Raw genomic sequence first — 23,192 nt, forward strand, 5'->3', positions numbered from 1 at the left:
CAAACAACAAAATTAACCGGAAGGTTGCTGGATCTAATCCCTGAGCTGACAAGGTAAAGATCTGTTGTTCTGCCCATGAGCAAGGTGCCGAAGAGGTGGATGTCGATCTCTGATTCAGAGGGGTTGGGTTAAATGTGGAAGACACATTTCAGTTGAATACATTCAGTTGGACAACTGACTAGGTATCCCCTTTTCCCTTTCAATGCATGATTCATATAATTCCCCAATACATTTCTTGGTAGTCCAAAAAATATTACTCTCAGGTTGTAAATCACAGCTGGCCTGGTACATTGCTTGCTGCCGCCACCCATTCAGTTTCAATTACTCAATATTTTGAACAAAAACAGATGACTGTCTGTAACCAAGGCTGGGAATGCCAATACAATCAAACTAGCAAGGGTGGACTGAATTTTCTGGATTTTACTACTTTAAATAATACTTTCAAGATCAATTGGATAAAACAATTCCTAAGAAGACCCACTTCTATCTGGAATTTTATTCCTCATCATGTCTTCTCTACTTTTGGTGGCCTTAACTTCATGTTGTTTTGCAATTATAATATTGACAAAGTTCCAGTGAAACTTTCTGCTTTTCATCGGCAGGTTCTTGTCATGGTCCTTAATTTATAAACACAATTTTTCTCCACACAGATATTATATATGGAATAATCGGGATATATTGTATAAAAATACCTCTCTGTTTTTAGAATATTGGTTCAGAAATAATATCCTATTGGTGAGCCAACTGGTAAATGCAGAGGGTCTTTTACTCAGTTATAAAGAATTTGTATCACTTTACAAGGTCCCTGTAACACCTAAAGACTTTGCAATTGTTTTAGATGCCATTCCCTCAGGTGTTGCTATGTTATTCAGGAACATGTCAAGACCTGACCCTCAGAGCCTACCTTCTATTGACCCTGTTGACTCATCAGTAGGAAAGATTTGTTTCTCTTTTGGTCCATTCAACAACAGAGCGATACGATTCTTGTTTCAGCAGGATGTTGTATCTATACCTTATGTCATGCCTTATTGGAATGGATTTATTGATAATATCTGTTGGGAAAAAGTTTGGATGTTGCCACAAACATACCTACTTGTTAAGAAAATTAAGGAAGTTTCCTTTAAAATTATTCATAAATATTATCCTGCCAACCACTATATGAAGAAGTTTAAGGAAAACATCAACTCAAATTGCTCCTTTTGTAATGACCACCCAGAAACAGTTGTGCATCTTTTTTGGCATTGTATGCATGTAAGAAAACTGTGGCAAGACATCAGTAGGTTTATAATTGAACACATTTATGAAGATTTTACACTATTGTGGAGAGATGTACTGTTTGGATTCTTTACATACAATAGAAATAAGCGGAATCATTTTTATGTAATTAATTTCATTATTCTTTTGGCCAAATTTCATATACACAAATGTAAATTTACAAACACCACATTTTCGTATCCTACAAAAAGAAATTGAACTGTATTTTAAGACGGTTAAATGCTCTACTAACAAAAAAGCTGTTAGAATTGTAAGTATATGCATGTCCCTTAAGGTCCTTGTGTAATTGTAATGTGATATTGTACCCCCTAGCTCGATTGTCCATTGTTTGTAATCTATGTATGCTTGTGTTCCCTCATGTGCTTTATGTATTGATTTGTTGTTAGTAAAAAAAAGTTTTAAAAAAAAATCAAACTAGCAAGGGCAATGACCACAAGTCAGTCATAACGTGGCTAAAAGGCTAGCGCACGTGTCAAAAACAAGGCCCACGGGTCGAATGGGACACACAAGCGAGTATAAATGAGTCAACAGCTGAGTCAACTGTTTTATGAAATTATATCCTGATGCGCTCGCATCGCTGAATTCAACTTCAATTGCGCTGCTTTCGTGTAGCCCGTTTACAGCGTGCAGTGGAGGGAAAGTGTATAGACACATGCCAAATTCCTAGCTACTAGGCTACTAAAATGTTGCAGTCTTGCATCGTTTTTTTAAAGCTTGACAATAAATAACCAAAAACAAAACCTACAAGAAAGCACCATGCAAAGGAGAAACATGTAGGCCTATTAGAGCAAAGTTTGAGCAGTAGCCTAGGCTGGCTACTCAGCTACAGTACATTTTGAGTTCACCATACAGCAATGCTGCATTCAACTGCACCGGTGATCCATGCAGTGCAAAAAAATGAAAGGGTCACATCATATTATGCATAGCAGCAAAGGCTCGACACATTATTTAGCTATTTTTTAAATGTTTTGTTATGTTTAAATGCTATATACAGCATCCTAAGTGGACATGATAAAGGGCCTCATTTATTCTAATAAAACAATGGCCAGCTTGGGTCGCATTTGCACATAAAAATAAATACAAATTTAACAGGCTATGTCTGGCCTGCAAATTCGTCGTTTTTTCAATATGGGCTAGCGTATCAATTTATGTAGTTGGCTAGCTAGCTGCTGGGAGGATATCATGTTATCAAAGGAGTGGGTGAGTGACCTTTTTCCCCTCTTATTGTTTTTTGGTTGGTGTAACCGATGTGAAATGGCTAGCTAGTTAGCTGTGGTGCACGTTAATAGCGTTTCAATCGAGTGACGTCACTCTCTCTGAGACCTTAAGTAGTTGTTCCCCTTGCTCTGCAAGGGCCGTGGCTTTTGTGGAGCGATGGGTAACGATGCTTCGTGGGTGTGTCAGTTGTTGATGTGTGCAGAGGGTCCCTGGTTCGAGTCCAGGTTGGGGCGAGGAGAGGGACAGAAGCAATACTGTTACAGTGGTACAGGTTTCATTTGGTTAGCGAGCAAGAAATGTGAATCACTTTGCTTGCTAGACCACCATAATCCCTGTGCCCAAGAACACTAAGGTAACCTGCCTAAATGACTACAGACCCGTAGTAGCACTCACATCCGTAGCCATGAATTGATTTGAAAGGCTGGTAATAGTCCTCACAGTAAAATGATTGTACCAAATCTTAATTTTCTTAGTCTCCAAAATAGATCTCTGGAAAATATGAAAATATTTATTTGTTTCAGCATCTTGAGAGAATGCAAATGCACTCTGTTGTGTAGCCTAAACTTTCTTTCAGCAACATAAAAGCTGACAGTATTTTCAACCACATATAATATGCAGCCAAGATTAACTGAAATATTATTATAAACATGTTGGATAATTTTTTACAGCTTTTAATATCCTTAAAACCGGTCAAACTGATTGGCCATTTGGAAATCTCCCTGGTCCCCGAACCTCCTCACTATGTGAGAGAAGCAGAAATGAAAGAAAAAACTTTACTGATGTCAACTATACCGAAAATATATGTATAAATGAAACATGCAACAGTTTCATAGAGTTATAGTTCATATAAGGAAATCAGTCAATTGAAATAAATTCATTAGGCCCTAATCTATGGATTTCACATGACTGGGCAAGGGCACAGCCATGGCCACCCACTGGGGAGCCAGGCCCAGCCAATCAGAATGAGTATTTCTCCACACAAGGGCTTTATTACAGACTGCAATACTTCTCAGCACCCCGGTCAGACAATCCCGCAGGTGAAGAAGCCGGATGTCGAGGTCCTGGGCTGGCATCAATACTGCCAAATTCTCTAAAATGGCATTGGAGGCGGCTTATGCTAGCGAAATGAACATTCAATTATCTGGCAATAGCTCTGGTGGACATTCCTGCAGTCAGCATGCCAATTGCACGCTCCTTCAAAACATGAGACATCAGTGGTATTGTGTTGTGTGACAAAAGTGCACATTTTAGAGTGGCCTTTTTTCACAGTGCAAGGTGCACCTGTGTAATTAATGATCATGCTATGTAATTAGCTTCTTGATATGCCACACCTGTCAGGTGGATGGATTATCTTAGCAAAGGAGAAATGCTCACTAACAGGGATATAAACAAATGTGTGTTCAACATTTTAGAGAAATAAGCTTTTTGTGCATGTGGAACATTTCTTTTCATTTCAGCTCATGACACGTGGGACCAACACTTTACATGTTGCGTTTATATTTTTTGTTCAGTATAGATTGTTGAAAATAAATGGATCCTTCTATCAATTTATGACATTCTTGTGAGCAAGGCTTTTAGTATTCTAGACGAGCATCAAATAATGACAAGAGAAGCTGCATGCATCTAATTATAGACAAGTTCACTTACAAATAGCCTACCAATTGTCAAAAATGATAAGCATAAAAATATGTAAATGAGTCTTTAAAAAAATAAATAATCCTGCACCACATGTCTTTCAGCCATCCCTGAGTAACGTGCGCAGGTAGCCTACATAAAAACATCATGGTTGTGCTTATACCACATTAAAAGGTAGACTAATACATTGTAAAAGTTAAATGACACATGTTTCCTATTAGGCCCATGGAGATCCTATTAAATGAATAGGGCTTCACATGGGTTCCTGTGTGGCTCAGTTGGTAGAGCACGGCACTTGCAATGCCAGGGCTGTGGGTTTGATTCCCACGGGGGACCAGTACGAACACTACGCTAAGTTGCTCTGAATAAGAGCGTCTGCTAAATATATTCATGGATTAGGCCCATAAAAAAAGGGTGTGCAGACATAGGTCCTCGTTCTGGGAATAATTGAACTCTTGTCCATACCAAATGTAACATATAATACTAATTTCAGTGTCCTGGATTTACATTTACTATGTTACAACTACCCAGGAATCCTGGTTGGATGAGTCCCGCTCCATGAACAAGAGAGGCCTCTAATATAGATTGCACAAACCTCCCAGAACAATGCCAATTTTCATTGGATTTTCAAATACGCTTGCCCGTTTTAAAATAAATTGGCTATGTTGAGTTGAAGAACAGAATGTGCAATGAAAGCACAGATCTCAAAATGACCCAATCTCAAATGATTTGTGTAGCCAAGCAACTATAAAGTTAGCGAAACGATTGTAAGTCATGACAAATTATCAAGGAAGTCAGTACTCAGAAATGGGGTCAATAAAATGTACCACTAAGTCATTGTGTTTTTCCAAGGAGTGGACAATAGTTTTTGTAAATGTCTCATACTGAGTTGTTTAAATGTCTCAACTATTCAGGAGTTGTCTATAGCGCAACGAGATCTGGCAACCAGACTATAGGTGAATGCTTCATTGAAAAGATCCAAGATTCAGCAGTTTTGACCATCATGTATCTGGGAGATCTCTGTCAGTTTCAGGACAAAAAGGTCAAAGGTCTCAATCGACATTTGGGCAAAATGTCCTTGAATCTCCCGTACTGTACCATCCCCAAACCAGCACCAGGCCCAGTCCTGGTTGAGGAAGAAGAGCCTGCAGATCCAGACTGGACAAGCTCAGCTCTGGCCTTTGTCACTTTGAATGGAGTTAAACTTCCTCCCTCATTATTGTTTACTACTCAATATCCCCTATATATGTAGCCTTTCTCCTACACAACCCAGATCCAACTCTGTTGAATTATCCAGTGCTTTGATGAGAAGAGAGAAACAAGCTGATAGTCTAAAAGAGAGAGAGAAAAAAAAAACAGGCAGGCCACTCTAGGCTTTCATCAAAACAGTGTTTAGAAGCCAAGGTTAAGTAAGTGCTGACCAGCCAAGAACACCTTGACATTCCACTCAGCACAAACTGGGAGTCAACCCCATTGATTTGAGCTTTAATACAAACAGGTATGTAAACTGTATTTTTCCTTGTTGCTGCACCCCTATTGGCATTATGGGTTTCTTCCTGTACATTTAATGTATGACAGGAAATGTGCAATGCGACTGCTTCCACGTATCAGATTGGTCAACAATGTGGGAGTATGAAGGGATGACAGTGACTAAGCCACGTATCACATCTGATGTATCATACACAATTCATCCAAACACCCTGACACAACTAACAGACATACATGAGTCAATGTCAAACCACTGGTAAATGAACAAGGCACTCCTTCACGGAGATATAAAGTAGAACGCTTTTCTCAAAGTTGGCTGCATATTCTTTCATGAGGGTGTAACGAAAGACAAACACATAGGCCATATAGGCCAATACAGCATGGCAACATCTACTCAGATATGAAATTGACTACGTCACTGCTAAACACTGGTTTCGATTAAGAATTCAATGGCCAGAAGTAGGTCATTCACTCAGGTCATAGAAATTCATAGAAACATACTCTAAATATGTAGCCTAATCAAAGGTCAATTACCAAACACATATTCCTACATGTAAATGCATAGAAAATTGCGTATTGCAGTGGCGTGCTAGCTGTGCCACTAGAGGTTCTGGGTTTGAGTCCAGGCTCTGTCGCAGCCGGCCGCAACCGAGAGACCCATGGGGCGGCGCACAATTGACCCAGCGCCGTCCGGGTTAGGGGAGGGTTTGGCTGGCAGGGATGTCCTTGTCCCATCACGCACGAGCGTCTCCTGTGGCAGGCCGGGCACAGTGCATGCTGACACGATCGCCAGGTGTACAGCGTTTTCTCCGACACATTGGTGCGGCTGGCTTGCGGGTTAAGTGGGCATTGTGTTAAGAAGCAGTGCGGCTTGGCTGAGTTGTGTCTCAGACGACGCACGGCCTTCACCTCTCCCGAGTCCGTACGGGAGTTGCAGCGATGAGACAAGACTGTCACTACCATTTCGATACCACAAAAACGGGGTAAAAAATAATCTGCACGTACTCCATGTAAATGCAGAGAAATGGAATACATGGCAATGTTGTCTGACTAACCTGGGGAAGCACTTTAATTCCTCAAACAGTGTCTGAAGAGGAACTGACAAGGTGTCATCTCACCAGTGCATAACCATGGGAGAGTGCAGCGCGCTTTTGAAAGTAGGCATCCTCTTGGGAACCTAACAACGCCAACATGATTGCTATTTTGACTCATAACCCGCCCGTTTAGGGTCATGAAAGATTGTGTGGATCAATAAAATCATAAAATGTATAGCCTCATTATATCTATAGGCTACATTTAGGGTTTTATTGTATTATTTTTTAGGCTATCTGGCATTAGGGATGTAAAAAAGGCTCTGCATGGTCAATCTGACATCTGCAGTGGCAGTACGGTATTTACCGTGATGCAGCCTATGCAGAAGTCAGAGCATTAAGAGACAATTTATGCCTGATCCGAAAATGCGGATGGAGACTGTATGGAGGCACGCAGGGGCCAAATTGAGCTCTGCACCGCGTTGCTGTGTGCCTCCTAACCTTCGTAACAAAGCTGAGCGCTCTGTATAGCTACGCATTGACATGATCGGTTGACGGTAAGTGGGGGCAGGAAGTCCTATATACACACTTCACAACAGCTCTGCGACAGGCAAGAAGTATGAATGCCCTTACTTCTGCAGCACCTTTAAAGGAGAGTTTGTGTTTATACAGGACATCCCGCCCCCCACATCATGTGAATGCGGAGCTATACAAAGCCCTCCGCATTGTTACACATTTTGGGAGGCGCACAGTGATGCAGTACGAAGCTCAATTTGGCCTCTGCGTGCCTTGCATCTAGAGAATGCAAATGCACAATTAGTACCTCTACCCCCATCTTGACCAGTATCATAAAAGCTGATATTTCAACCACTTAAAATATGCATTCAAGCCTAATTGAAATATCAGATAACATGTCGGGTAATTTTTCATAGTTCTATTTCCGTACAACTGGTCAAACTGATGTCATTTGGGGGAGCATTTTCTCCCCAGTGACTAAATGTCTTTGCTTCTTGGAAGAAGCAGAGATGACATTGAGAACTTTACCGATGTCGATTAGATTGAAGCATTCATTCTATCGATTTCTGAAATTCTGGTGAGCAAGGGTTTATTTAGTTTTCATGGGCAATTTAAAACAATATAAAACATTAAGCCCTTTCCACTGTAGGTGAAAGCTATGATCCCTTATTGAGGTCACTTGTTAAATCCACTTCAAACCAGTGCAGATGAAGGGGAGGAGACAGGTTGAAGGCGAGACAAAAGATAAGTGCCTTTGAACAGGGTATGGTAGTAGGTACCAGGCGCACCTGTTTGTGTCGAGAACTGCAAAGCTTCTGGGTTCACGCTCAACAGTTTCCTGTGTGTATCAAGAGTGGTCCACCACCCAAAAGACATCCAGCCAACTTGAAAGCATTGGAGACATGGGCCAGCTTCTGACACATTGTGAGTCCAATTCCCAAAGAATTGAGGCTGTTCTGAGGGCAACGGGGGGTTCAACTCAATATTAGGACAGTGTCCTTAATGTTTCGTACACTCACTGTATAATGAGAAGCTGCATGCATCTAATTATAGACAGTTGACTAAGAAATCGATAGATCCTTTTATTTCCCAAACTATCTTCAAACAGATGGATCCTGAGAATTGGCTTTAAAGTTCCAATGTCTCATCGGTTTGAATGGCATCAGCAATTCTCTTGTATTCTTTTGAACTTAACATTAATTGGGGTCTTGAGTACTATATAGGTAGAGACCATTGAACCGAACAAGGCCGTCAGCTCTTAACAAAAATGCAGATAGAACGTTATAGTCCCATGATTTTTAAATAGTCTACCAAAATATCGGCAATAAGCAGAAACATCTATTGCGGGCAGGTGAACAAACAGCTGACTACCACACAAACAGCACCACTACCACACAAAATGCATCTCTGACCCACACCACATAGGTTTCTTTCTGTCCCATGACTGGGACTAAGGACAGTAGGCCCTAATGATGAAGACAACTATTCCCTTAAGTCAACACCTCATGGACAACGTGTATTCACCTATTAAGTGTAAAACACCATTAGAACAAACCACTTGTCTAAGTGTCACACCAAAGTCAACAAAATATCTCAATAACAGCATTTATTATTTTCCCCCTAATCAATTATAAATTCATTGGACAGGTACAGCCCTGCAAAGCATTGCAAGAATCTGGAACAAAATAAGGGGGAGGATAACGTCAGCTACAAATTTGGTGTGCAGACAAAAAAAAATATTTGAATAATATTGGGGGCAAGATTTAGACATAGTATTTTGTAAACAATAGGCATTCAATATAGGAAGTAACAAATGTTACCTTGGAGACAGAGTTGAAATGTAGACTGCACTGGTTGGCATGATTAGGCATTTACAGAACCCTAAAGCAATAACATACCCTGCTTAACAGGTGTTACTGACATTTATCTGACAAGGTTTAAAAATAGCCACATACAACAGACAGCATCTCTGCTCCATACAGCCAACCTTTTGTCCCTGCTTGTGTGTTTACAGTGATAACGAGGTATATAAAAGGTCAATGTCTTTATTGTTCACCCCTCAGCCTCCTATCCAATAAAAACAGAGCATGGTTGTAGTGGTCAGTCATTGTTCCCCATGATATTGCAACATTGCAGTCATTAAGCAATGTTTCATGATTCTGTAAGACAAAAAAAAAGGGGCATCAAGGAAAACGATAAATAAAAGAAAGGGTGATAACATTTCTAGCTCAAAAGGCCAGCCGTGGCTATGGAAGAAAATGCAATAGTTTGATTTACAAAAAGTACATCAAATAAATTAGATTCATTGAAGGACTGAAAGAAATCACAATCAAAGGATGCATTAGACACAGGCAGAGAAATGTACATTTCATTTAGACAATGTGTACGTCCACAATGGCACCCTATTCTTCTATGGGCCCTGGTCAAAAGTAGTGCACTTTATAGGGTGCCATTTGGGACGCAAACAATTTATTTGTAGACAACATTTTGCAGGACTGGGCACCCCATTCCTCATAAAATACCGTTGTGGTAGTGCCAGCACACCAGAAATGTCTAATGCTTTGGGTTTGTTATAGGTATATGGGTTGGATTTAGTCACATGATCATTTCCTTACATGTTTTCAGGCTCTCTCAGTAACAGGGGAAGAAATATTCAGCCACCAATACACTTAACTTCAAATTTAAATAGTAAAGCAAGATGCTAAACAGAGTGGTGAATTACTTTACACGTTTATTCCCAATTTAACTTAATACATTTCCATAAAACAATCCCTCCCTCCCCATGACCTACACGTGATAACATCCAGGAGATAATGCTAATAAAAAAATCTCCAGGCTCAACCCCCCTCACATACCCTCCCAAACGAGACCATGCCATCCCAACCAAAGCCCCCCTAACCACCCATTGCTCAAGATGCTTTCAACCCCACATCTGCATACGGTGGTAACCCCAACCCGATCAATACAAATCTTTAGAAAGCAAGTCAGTTTGTTTCAAATGTCTTCCATGATCTTATGGGGTAGTTTAGTTTATTCAATGAAATAAATGGCTCAAAGTGCTAATCGGATTCTTTTAAGGAAAGTAAAGATTTGAAGAGGGGAGAAAGATGAGGAAGGCAATTCCACAGCTGTCCAACAGCAACCTCTATTGGCCAAAGAATAGTGTCACTATGTCCTCCTAAAACTAACGAGGAAAACAATTTACCCCGAAACCCAGACCCTCCTCACTTCCTCTACCTCACCTGGCAGTTCCCCAGAATGATTATAGCTGTTATTATACATGTATATATATTGATATAAATATATATGGCCCTTATTGAAAGAAAACATGAGTTTCACATTGACAAGAAAGTACCATAATCTCTATATAGCTAAGTGGAAAGTGTTCTCAGTGTAAGTGAGCTGGCAGCAGCCTCCATTATTTGTTGCACTCATCAACCAAGGTATAAAACACATGAAATAACCACACAAAGCATCCTCTTTGTAGTTGCAAATGTACACCTGTAAAATGAGTGCTCACTGCACTACACAATTTCCTCCGTTTACACTTTTTTCCTGAGTAATACTTTTATCCTTGTAACAGACAATATCATTATTTATTTTTTGCTATTTCAGTTCTGGGCTATTCCCTGCCCCCATCATTGTTATTACCATTATTATGATAGCTACAATTGTAAAGTTGATTGCTAAAACTCTTAAGCTCATGGGAGAAAAGTTCATTTGCTACTCTGTTTGCTTTAAAAAATAAAAAAAAGAAGAAGAAAAAGTTCTCATTCTAAAGATTAACGAGCAGACCAAAAATGACACCAAAAAGATGAAGAAAACGGACTAAAAACAAATGTACTTAAAAAATATATCTTAAAAAATTGCATTTGAATAGGCCTTGAAGACCAGTCCTGGGGAGAGGGGTGGGGCACAAACATAGCGGCAGGGTAATAATAATAATTAAAACTTCACTTAATAAAAATAATAAAATAGGCGCACAAAAAAAAAAAATACTGGACAAAACATGAAACTCCAACAGAATGCTGTCCCCTCCCAGGCCCTTATCTGTAGCTTTGGCTTGTTGGGGTTTTGGAACCTGTACTTACTGCCTCATTGACGTCAGCTAACAAACTAGTATACCCTGAGAATTCGGAGACTGGCGTCCTTATCCTGTGGTCCACCTCCCCGCTAGAGTCAGCGCCGTACGACAAGGCGCTGCGGCTGGCCGACTTGAACTGGGATCCAAAGGCCTGGGCAAAGTTCTCAATCGTGTAGGAGCCCTTGGAGGGGTCCAGAGAAGCCAGGTTCTGCGAGTCCTTCTGGCTGCCCAGGTCAGATGGGCTGATCTGATAGGAGGAGGGGGAAGAGGAGGAGTGTTGCTTCTCCATCTGGTCAGTGAGCTCCTGAGAAGGGGTAAGCTGCTGGTGGGTGGCAGGCTCCAGGCTGTTTAGGTGGAAGCCGTGCTGCGGAGAGGAGCCCGACAGCATTGCAAAGTGGGACTTTGGCACGGAGGAGGGCAGGGTGGGAGAGGCCACAGGCTGGCCGAAACCACACTCCAGAGGGGACGTAGTGTATATGTGCTTGTCTGAAAAGAGCGGGTTGCGTTGGTGGGAGCTGGTGAAGGGCCCTGTAGCTGGAGGCCCGGGGCCCAGGGGGAAGCCTGTGTTGTGGCTGGTGCGCTCCAGGGCCTGCAGCAGGAAGCGGGAGTACTCATGCATAATGACTGTCTTGTCTCCAGACGGGCTGGGGGAGTCTGCATCGTGGCTCAGGTCAGAGCCGTCTGCCGAGACAGGGTGCAGCGCCACGTGCTGGTCACTGAGGTCAAAGTGCACGTCGTGGTGCGAGCCGTCTGGTTTCTGGGTGTAGTGGTCCAGCAGGCTCTGCAGCACCTCGTCAGGGATCCCCGACCTGTCGTGCTTGTCCACGCCCGTGGGGGAGGAGTCTAGCAGACTGAGGGGCGAGTCGCCGTCCATCACTCCTGATACCACCCCGTGGATAACCGACTGCTGGGACGACAGGTGACCAACGTTGACCTCATAATCGTTGGTGCTGCCCCCTGCCACTGATGCTGCACTGCTGGCCGGGTTAAGGTAGCGCCTCTTCTTGAGGAACTGCATGGCGTCGTCATAGTTACTGGTGGTGGGGCCTGATTTGGCCTCAGAGCCCTGCACGATGCCCATCCCGACCATCTCCACAGCCCCACCCTGCTCCATAGTGCCCTGCTTGGCCTGCCCCAAGCCCCCCTGGTCCAGGGCCTTGCGGTTGGCCTTCTTGAAGGCCATCTTAGGGGCTTGGCCATGATGCTCGTGGTGCATACTGGGCCCTGGCGGAGTGGACGAGGACACAGTGTGATTCTCCACGCTGTAGTCATGGAGACTGTAGCCTCCTGACGGCGCCCCGTGGATGTGTGCTCCGCCCAGCCCTCCTGCTTCAGCTGGCCCTGCCGCTTTCTTCCTCTTGCGCTCTCCTCCCTCAGAGTTTTTGGACTTGCCCCTCTTCCGGCCCGAGGCCCCAGCATTTCCCTGAGTGATTCCGTAGCTGCCCTGCCCCATGTCCTCACAGCCCAGGTCCAACATCCCGGGCTCCAGATCCTTCTTTATGGCTTCTCCACAGGTTCGCTTGTGCTTGAGTAATCGGTCTGTCCTGGAAAAAAACTGCAGGACAGAGACCACAAGTAGGGTACAGATTGTAAACAGCAGAACGGGATAGACACGAAGACATTTTCATTCAGAGAAATATAACTTGTCAGGTCATGCCTCATGCCATAATGGAAGTGGGCATATTAAGATGCCCTGAGGGGACATTGGTCTTGACCATTCAAAAGTGCTGCTGCTTCCACAGGTCAAAAGCAGACATTCATCATAACCACCCCCCTCCCAACACACATCATCCTATTTCAGTAGATTTTCCATGTGGAGGTCACTACCTGTTGGCAGGTCTCACATCTGTATGGCTTTTCTCCACTGTGGGTCCTCTTGTGTCTCTCCATGTGGTATTTCTGAATGAAGCGCATGTTACACTGGTCACAGCAAAAAGGCTTCTCTCCTGTCAGGGGAAACATCACAGAAAATCTAAAGAAAAATAACCATCTACAAAACATAGCTGGATGACACCATGAGCAAAACTATTGGTGCACAAAGGTAATTGATTGTTTGTCTCTCACATGTCGTTAGTGTGCTTGACGTGTGTGTGGGATTTGACATTCCACTCACCGCTGTGGATCTTCTCGTGCCGCTGTAGTAGGTATTTCTGGATGAAACTCATGTTACACTGGCTGCACCTGAACGGCCTCTCACCTAAGGCAACACCACAGCCACACAGTTATGGTTACTAAGTTAAATCCTCTGTGTCTGCCTACTCTATTCAAAACTAATACTGCACTGGTTTCATTTCAAAGTTTCCTACAGTGACTTTGTGAACAACCTAGTTTTTCTAACACACAAGATATATTCCAAATATTTCTGGGGTTCTTTTAGCTTTCATAATCTAGTGAAAAACTAACAAAAACCACACCGAATGTTAGAAATGGACATTTTGATCAGTGGCCTGAGGTACATGTGTGAATGAGGACCTCCCATTACAAACATATTGTCCATCTATTCAATTCAACACAAATACTGCTGTTCCTCAAGAGAACACTTATTTTAAAACCAAAAATGTAATTTAAATATATATATTTTTAAATACATAAAAAATGAGCAGTTGATCAGTCAGTAGAGGCCTGGGTACCTGTGTGGATGAGGACATGTCTGCGCAGGTGGTAGGAGCTCCTGAAGGATGCGCCGCAGTGCTCACAGATGTGGAGCTTCCCGTTGGGCCACAGACTGCCTCCATCTGAATCCAGCATCATTGGTTGCTGTTGGACAAAAAGAGGCCAATTCAACCACCAAATTCAATTTAACTCATTCAATGTTTGATCTTTGAAGATAGAAACTAAGTTCTGGGGGGAAAAAATACTCATATGTAATAGATCCTCAAATACTGAAAAATGAAGACCACATTTCAGTGAATGAATCATATCTAAATCAAGATAACTTAGGATGCATAACACACCTTAGGCTCTCCACGTTTCCTCCGGGGCTTGCCCTCCTCACCATTTGACCTTCGACCTCTCTTTCCTGAGGACTCCTTTCCTAACCGACTCGGTAGCTGGGAGGATGACAAAAGGGAGGCGCAGAGTGAGAAAGAAGACGGAAAATGTTTTAAAAAATGAGCACTTGAGAGAATGGGAAGGGCCAAGTTCAGTCACACATTCACATAGCCTACATATTGCACATGTACACAAAAGGAACTCATGCAGCATTTAGTGAAAGCTCATTTGAGCCATTGCAGAGGGCTGCCTTGGGGAGGTGCCAGAAGGTAGAGTAATAAACCACATATTTATGGCTCCCTCTGTGCATCTCTCCAGACACAGTTAAGCCGTCATTCAAAATGGAGAGCTGCTCTTCATTTAGGATGCATACCAAAATGGCCTATATAAGGGAATAGGGTGTCATTTGAGACACACACTTAGTATCCCATAGAAAAGGCCTATGCTTATTAACTAGTGGCTCGAGTCTAAATACAGACTCATTAATATTCAGCGTGTTGTTCACTCACTATGAAGAGCAATCCTCAAACAAAGGGGTCTGTGGTTTGGGAAAAGGGGAGGGACACTGGGATTCATAGGGACATTGATCCCCCACACACACTGCCATTTCAATTACACTTCCCAACACCATATGGATACTAAGAGCATGGCTGTCTGAAATGGCACCCCATTTCATATATAGTGCACTACTTTTGACCAGAGGCCTATATTGCACTATATAGGGAATATGGTATAATTTCAGACACAGCTTGAGTGTGGATTGGTACATGTGAGAAAGACAAGGGCACTCTCAAATATCAACCAATCATTGTATTAGATCAGGGGTAAGGCTAGCCAAAACAAACCTGTCTCATTTCCTCAACCAAAAGAGCGCAGGCCCAGTGGACTCAAAATGGCTGTAAGCTCACAAGCATGCCATTATCCTGAAATGAGGTGCTCTGACTGCTCTCCAAATGAAACTACTCATAACTTTAGTAGGGAATCGCCTTTTTGAGGGGAGAAAAATGTTTTGTCTTCCATTCTCCTCAGTAGTAATAAGAGTTAAATAAAAATACACAAATAATGTCATAGTTCATGTAATATATTCTCTAAAATGTCCTTGGATAAACTTTTAAACCATATTTAGTGAGCAAGAAATGATACGTCTAGCTTTTCAATGAGCATGCAAGTGCTGCCTAGTGAACTCTGGAGCCTGGCTATTGTTAGGCAGAGAGAGAGAGAGAGCGTGTGTGTAGAAGACAATGTGAGTGCAAGCTCAAACAAGACGACCGTGTCCTTGCCAAGACGTTTCCATTCACACAAGAGGCCCAATCCAAATCATTTTGAGGGACATATTTTGCATTTGATGTCTTAGATTTAGGTCACCATTACTAAATCCTCCCCCTGCTGCCCCCACATTCCCCTTTATCCATCAGTCTTTGGTGAGATTGGCTATTTTTACAAGCCCCGCTCCCTGAAAGGCAGGTGGACATCTGATCAACCAAACCTCCGGAATAACCTTTTTATTTTACTAATTGTTTACTAATGCTATGAATTAGACATTTCAATAGAGAACATTTGCCTTTGTTCACCTATGATATAAATCATACTTCTTTTTTAACATAACAAAAGAGGAAGATTTGGTGTGGGTTAAGGCATTTACCTATCAATTTTGAGATTTGTTGATATTTTAGTCCATTAACATGAGTATTTTCCAAAAATCTATATAGAAATGTCAAACTACATGAAAATGTATATTTTCTTTTGTTTCTCATACGAGTCATCAACATTTTTATTAATTTGAACCACTCATTTCAAAGCTCACTAGACTGAATTACACAATTTAAAAGCCCATTTCATAGAGAATGTTACAAACTGGACTATATAGTAACTTACATTGAAGAGATGGTGATTGGTTCTAAATAAGCATTTGAAAGCCTAATTTCACTGTACTTTCCTTTAACGGCAATTTACCAAAAATTGGACTCTTCCCACACACCAACTATTTTTCCTCAGCTTCAGAAGCATCTGCTTTCACCAAACGCTCTATGGTTATGATTAGATAGTCACCAAACTTGCCCAGAGGAAATAGTTGATATCTTGTCCATGTCTTAATCTAGGTGCGATCTTGTTGGGGAAAATTTGGCAAAAATGCATTTTACATACATCTATGTCTTCACAGATAGGAAGATGAAAAAAAAGTATTTACCCACAATCTGCTCTGGACAAGTCTGGTCCTGGAGTGTCTTAAAATGAAATCAAAATATTGAGGCTACTTCATCCTGTGTCCAGAAAAATTGATTTGCTTGATATGCAATCATGTGCATATTTAATGATATATTGCCCAATTTGCATATTTAAATATGTCTGAAAATGTGTAATACCAAAAAGTTGAATGTAGACACAAATAAGATTGAAAAAAATCCCTATTATGGTGTGGTGTCTTGCCTTGAAATCTCTGGTCTAAAGAACAACATTACAGTCTGGATTCCCAGACACAGATTAAGTTCTGGACTAAAAAGCTCTTTCAATGGAGAATCTCTATTGAAAATGCTTTTTAGTCAACAACTAGGCTTAATGTGTGTATGGGAAACCAGCCCTAAAAGTATCAATGTGTCAGAAGGCCTTACGTTGCCTTGGCTAAGGTCATGCACCAGCAAGTTCTGGTGGTTGCCCATGGACACCTCCAGGAGCTCTGTGCTCTTCCCCGGGCCTCCAGGGTACAGCGGCAGACGGTAGTCATGTTCTGTCATCTTCTCCTGCTTGATGTCCATGGCATGGACGTAGTCCCCCACCCCTCCATACCCCCCCAGGGCTCCCATGCTGCAGTCTGGAGAGTCCCGCTCCTTCTTCAGGATCATCTCGTGGGGGCCTGGCAGGTCCTGCATAACAGACTGGGCAGCCAGCCGGGTGAAGCTGGTCACAGGGGGCAGGTGACTGAACATGATCATGCCAGGGGAGAAGTTTGAGTCCATGCTCCCATTGGAGCGCAGGAAGTCATTACCTAGTTTGTCTTGAATGATGCTCATGATGAACTTGGTGATGATGGGCAGATTCAACTACAGGGAGCCAACCATCCTGCGGAAGAAAGAGCAGGAGCTGAAGTACAATGCAATCCAACTTTATTGTCCATATGTTACAGCGAACAGAAATGTGTCTTCTGCTCTAAAAATGTGGATCTCCCCAGATAACTGTTTATGCAACGTATGCTGAGAGGTGAACAGGGTGAAGTCACAGCGCAGCACTCCTGGATGAGTGGAAAGGAAACATTAACTGGGTGGATTTTCCATCAGTGGTCTATGATGGTTTATTTTTGTTTACATGTGCTGCTGACACAAACTCACGTGAACTAAATTAACTGTCCAGACTAGAGGTCGACCGATTAATCAGAATGGCCGACTAATTAGGGCCGATTTCAAGTTTTCATAAATCTGCCTTTTTGGACACCGATTATATTGCACTCCACGAGGAGACTGCGTAACAGCAAAGATCCAAGGTAAGTTCCTAGCTAGCATTAAATATATCTTGTAAAAAACAATCAATCTTAACAAATCACTACTTAACTACACATGGTTGATGATATTACTTGTTTATCTAGCTTCCCGTGTTACATATAATCAATGCGGTGCCTGTTAATTTATCATCGAATCACGGCCTACGGGTGATGATTTAATAAGCGCATTCACAAAAATAGCACTGTCTTTGAACCAATGTGTACCTAACCATAAAGCATCAATGCTTTTGTTAAAATCAATACACAAGTATATATTTTTAAACCTGCATATTTAGTTAATATTGCATGCTCACATTAATTTATTTTAACTTGGGAAATTGTGTCACTTCCCTTGAGTTCTGTGCAAGCAGAGTCAGGGTGTATGGAGCAGTTTGGGCTGCCTGGCTCGTTGCGAATTGTGTGAAGACCATTTTTTCCTAACAAAGACCGTAATTCATTTACCAGAATTGTACATAATCATGACATTGAAGGTTGTGCAATGTAACAGGAATATTTAGACTTAGGAATGCCACCCGTTAGATAAAATACGGAACGGTTCCGCAATTCACTGAAAGAATAAACGTTTTGTTTTCTAAATTATAGTTTCCGGATTTGACCATATTAATGACCTAAGGCTCGTATTTCTGTGTGTTATTACATTATAATTAAGTCTATGATTTAATATATCAGTCTGACTGAGCGATGGTAGGCAGCAGCAGGCTCGTAAGCATTCATTCAAACAGCACTTTCCTGCATTTGCCAGCAGCTCTTCGCTTTGCTTCAAGCATTGCGCTGTTTATGACTTCAAGCCTATCAACTCCTGAGATTAGGCTGGCAATACTATAGTGCCTATAACAACATCCAATAGTCAAAGGTATATGAAATACAAATGGTATAGAGAGAAATAGTCCTATAAATTCCTATAATGACTACAACCTAAAATCTTCTTACCTAGGAATATTGAAGACTCATGTCAAAAGGAACCACCAGCTTTCAGATGTTCTCATGTTCTGAGCAAGGAACTTAAACGGTAGCTTTTTTACATGGCAAATACTGCACTTTTACCTTCAACACTTCAATGTTTTTGCTTTATTTGAACCAAATTGAACATGTTTCATAATTTATTTGAGACCAAGTTGATTTTATTGATGCATTATATTAAGTTAAAATAAGTGTTCATAAAGATGTTGTAATTGTCATTAATACACACACATATAGGCTGATTAATCGTATTGGCTTATTTTGATCCTCCAATAATCGGTATCGGCGTTGAAAAAATCATAATCGGTCTACCTCTAGCCGAGACACAGTGACTGAAAGAGCAGCATTGTTACAATGGGCTGTCCCTGACGAATCAGTTTCATGCCCGGCTCTGATCTCCCCATCAAGTGCTTAGCCGGATTAATAATGAGGGTGTGTGGGTCAACAACAAAACAGCCACGGTCTGGAGAGTCTGACTTTGGTGAATTATGGTATCCTAAAAACATGGTGAAGTAGAAGGCTAATTTTAGAAAGTCTTCAGTCAATCTCAGATGCAGCTAAATTAACCTGGGTAAAAGGTATAGCCTATAATATGTTCAACCCTGACATCCTATGAGAGAGTGGAATGAACCTGAAGCTGCGTGTTAATCTGTCATCCTATTTGAGGACTAGGCTAATTAACTAAAAAGAGGTGAAAGCCCAGTTAGGTTCTACAGGTAGTGGGAAGGTCATTTTCTGAATTTTATTCAGTGACTATGGGTTGTCATCATAGGAAACTCATCAAACAAGGGCTTTAAAGTTAACGAACCAAGCAAGAGCAGCCAGTACTAGCCACCAAAATACTATCATGAAGCAAAATAAAACTGATACCATGGGTATAATGCAAAACGTTGGCTCTGTAATATACTTGTGTATAGCTACAGGAAGATTAGGCTGATCTCAAAAGATACAACCCATACGGTTTCAAATTAACACTTTAAGCTAGCAACCTTCATACCATGAAATTTGAGATGACTGAGGTTAGTCATGTCTCTGCTGCTGTGGTATTTTACAATGCCACGAGGAATGAGAGGATTCCAAAAGGCAAATCAAAATGGAGTTTTTGGAATGAGAGGAACAGCATCCAAAAACCAGTACCTCACCTTGAGGAAAGCATCAGATGCTGATATAGCCTAACTCGGGGTTAAATAGCTATAAACAAATATTTCAAGCAGCAATTTCATAATTGTAACATTGCCCACACTACCACGACCTTGCCAATTTATTGTATTCAGTTGAATGGCTTTTCAATAGTGGGTTTTCATTCACAAAAAACAGTTCACTTGAATAGTAACAGATTTATCACGAATAACTTAATCGTGTCTCTGAACTTCATTGTCTCCACAAGCATAGCTAGCTAGCCTAGCTCTATTGCAATAGCATTGGATGCAACTTGCTAGCACGCTGATACCAAATAAAGCTAAGAGCTAGCTAACAAATGCATATGTAACATGCTACAGCAAAATGGTATGTAATGTAAGTAAGCGTTTGTTGAAAATTAAAATGTATTCAGTGTTAAAAAATAATGAAGGACGCGATAAATCGGTTCCCGGCGCCAAGCTGTGATTTATTCATCTAGTGTCATTCACTGGAGCTAGAAATACCGATAGCTAGCTACTGCTAATGTCTGGCTAGCCACCAAACAATTAGCCATTTGGCTAACCAGCCTGCCAGGCCCTTTGTGATGCAGGATCATGCAATTATTAGCCAATATGGCTATCAGTATAACAGTTATACTCGGTAAAATAAATTAGACCATACACTGAATTTAACATTACACCAAACATGTGAGGATCTGACGTTCTCGCCTCACGTAGTCCTAAATCAATTCTAAGTTATGGAATTCATTCTAAAATAATTTTGATTGACAAACTTGCGAGAAGGCGTATGCACGCGATTTCACACAACACGATGTGTTGTCATTCGTCAACATATTTCAAGCGCTTCATTTTAATTTTTCGGTTATGAAATACATAATACCTGTCTAACTAATTAAAACAGTTGATACGGTTGATATAAACAAGTTGAACCTCTAATAGGCATTAGGTGAGGACTGAAAGAAACCATAACTGAGCATAATGTGCGACGTACCCATAACAAATGGCCCATGCAACTCAAGCGAACAATTGATGCTCGGCTCCAGCAACGGTATGCTATTTAGCGTTGCGCTTTGTTGTCTGTCCCACACTCTTGCCGGAGTTTCACATATTTAAACTCGCCCAAAATATATTTTTCCTTTTATCTTACCAGTGCATGACCACCAATAGCTCTTTCGGCTGGTATATTTCACCTTTGTTCGTCCGTTTTAATCTTTAGAGCCCAAACATTGTTCTCCCGCAGAGGCTGTATTCCTTCATTTTGTCTCAGCGCGGGGAATTATGGGTATAGCGGACGGGTCCTGCGAAGAGTCACAGACGGACGCTTTGATCTGGGACAGGGGAGCACTGGGCCGGGAACAAACACGCAGTGCGGGGACATGCATTATCATTTTGAACAACACTGTTGCCTAGGTACGCCAAATTCGACAGACATATAAGTGTCATTTGGATTTCATTAATTTTATGTGTGTTAGCATAATTGATAGGCCTAATGCCTTTTAACTACCTGAATAAAACATTCCACATTTAGGGTAGACTATGCATCCACAATATCGAATGAGTTATTTACTGAGACCTAGTTAAACAAATAAAATAAACAATTGACAGTGTGAATAATGGTTTCTTAAAACTATGTTCCAGCCTTGAGGATATTTCACCTCCCTCATTGCATACACGTTTCAAAACTGTGACTGTCCCCCTGGGTCCCAATTACTGAAGAAATAGGACACATCATCTCTCAAAAGTCTACATTGATAGAGCTCTGCTATTCAATGATACTGTGCTGCATGGATATTGTGGCATATTTAGCACAAAATAAATACATTCCTGAAATAGCTTCGACTAATTAGTCACAGTGGTCTGGTCTCCTGTGAACAGAGTGACCCTTACAAAGAACAAGTAGTGGTCCTGAAAATAAAATAAGAGAGAGGGAACAAGAATAGCTTACTAACAAACTTCAAACTAGCCAAGGGAGGAACAATCATTAAGAGACACTCTCTGAAGTGAAGCAGCATCTCTGAATAAGAGCCCCATAGATCTACTGGCTGTGTGAATGAATGTGTATATATCTAACCACCACTCATCAGACTCTATCCCCCTTTTCCTCTGGTCTCAGCTGCACTCCTAATTGCCTGTGTTAACAACCCAATTAATTCAGTGGAGAGCCTCATTGAAATGGAGACGTATGAGTTAATGCAGAGGGTCAGCCTTTTGATGCGTGCCACACTGCCCCCCCCAACAGTACAGGCAGGGAAAATGCTAGTAATGTCATCCAGGAGATCAGGGAATAGGTGAATAACAGGAAATCTAATAGACTAAGGTACAGGCAGGGAATAGGCGTCATTAGTGAGGCAAAAACTATCCTACCCGAGAAAACCAACACTCCGACAAGAAGTGTGTCAAAAACAAACAATATCTCACAAAGATTGGGTGCAAAGAACTGAACTAAATAGTGTGTAATAATGATATACAGGTGTGTGAACAGGTGATCAGAATCCGGGTGATTGGGATCTGGAGAGTGAGCTGCGTTCAGGAGATCTATGTGTGAGAGTGTGAGCTGGAAAGTGGACTGGAAAGTGATCTGCATTCAGAGTATCTACATGTATGAGAGTGTGAGTTGGAAGCAGAGGTGACAAAGAATAGCACCCTATCACTTTATTGACTGTACTAAAGTATATGTGACAATAATGAATCAGTAATGCAGCACTTTGTTTCAATAGCCTTTATTTTTTCTATATCTTTGCATATAGTAATTTACTTGTGAAAAATAAGAAGTTGAAATAAAATAAAAATCCTGAAATTCAGGGCTGCAATAATAATTACAAAAAACTCCATCAACAACATGCATAGTATAATCATTCATACTGTACAGTACTGTGACGGTTCTAGTTCTCCCTCTCTCCTGCATTTGGCCACAAGTTCTCATCAACATCACATCTTATGTCTTCTCTGGCAATGCGTCTTGGAAAGTATCTTCTGGAATGTCTAATCCAACCCTGGCAGTCTTCAGGAGAAGTGTCTCCACACCCTGGCAGTCTTCAGGAGAAGTGTCTCCACACCCTGTCAGTCTTCAGGAGAAGTGTCTCCACACCCCACATTCATGGCATCCAGTAAGGACATCTGGTGGTCATAAACCTTCAACCTCCACACAGAGAAACACTCCTCTACGGGGTTTAGGAAGGGGGAGTATGGAGGCAGGAATAGTACGGACATCCTGGGATGTGTGGGAAACCAGTCTGTGATTGCAGCAGAGTGGTGGAATGACACATTATCCCACACAACAATGAATGTAGGGGAGTTTCCTCCCTTCTCTCCTCCGCTGGCACAAGTCCATTATGCAGGTCATCCGGAAAAGAAATGAGCCT

The 23,192-nt window shown here is 41.6% G+C and overlaps 1 protein-coding gene and 1 non-coding gene across 6 annotated transcripts; one reads left to right on the forward strand and one right to left on the reverse strand.

Moving 5' to 3' along the window:
- Positions 1–4,388: 4,388 nt before the first annotated feature.
- trnaa-ugc (transfer RNA alanine (anticodon UGC)) lies at positions 4,389–4,465 on the forward strand. Its single transcript has one exon. It is a non-coding gene; the product is annotated as a tRNA-Ala (tRNA).
- A 5,603-nt stretch (positions 4,466–10,068) lies between these two features.
- Positions 10,069–21,202, reverse strand: LOC118384471 (zinc finger protein 281-like). Of its 5 annotated transcripts, XM_035771044.2 has the most exons (8): positions 20,978–21,202; positions 17,222–17,295; positions 16,848–17,111; positions 14,202–14,297; positions 13,878–14,004; positions 13,361–13,444; positions 13,075–13,193; positions 10,069–12,802 (listed from the first exon to the last, which is right to left on the reverse strand). In XM_035771044.2, the coding sequence occupies exons 3-8, from the start codon at positions 17,103–17,105 to the stop codon at positions 11,210–11,212; spliced, it is 2,277 nt and encodes a 758-aa protein (XP_035626937.1). In that variant the 5' UTR covers positions 17,106–17,111; positions 17,222–17,295; positions 20,978–21,202; the 3' UTR covers positions 10,069–11,209. The 5 variants fall into 5 exon arrangements, with proteins under 5 accessions (XP_035626937.1, XP_035626936.1, XP_035626934.1 ...); XM_035771043.2 differs by having other exon boundaries at positions 16,848–17,295; positions 21,021–21,201; XM_035771041.2 differs by having other exon boundaries at positions 16,848–17,295; positions 20,978–21,201.
- Between the last annotated feature and the right edge of the window lie 1,990 nt (positions 21,203–23,192).

Source organism: Oncorhynchus keta, chromosome 5 (genome assembly GCF_023373465.1).
Source record: "Oncorhynchus keta strain PuntledgeMale-10-30-2019 chromosome 5, Oket_V2, whole genome shotgun sequence".
NCBI lineage: Eukaryota > Metazoa > Chordata > Actinopteri > Salmoniformes > Salmonidae > Oncorhynchus > Oncorhynchus keta.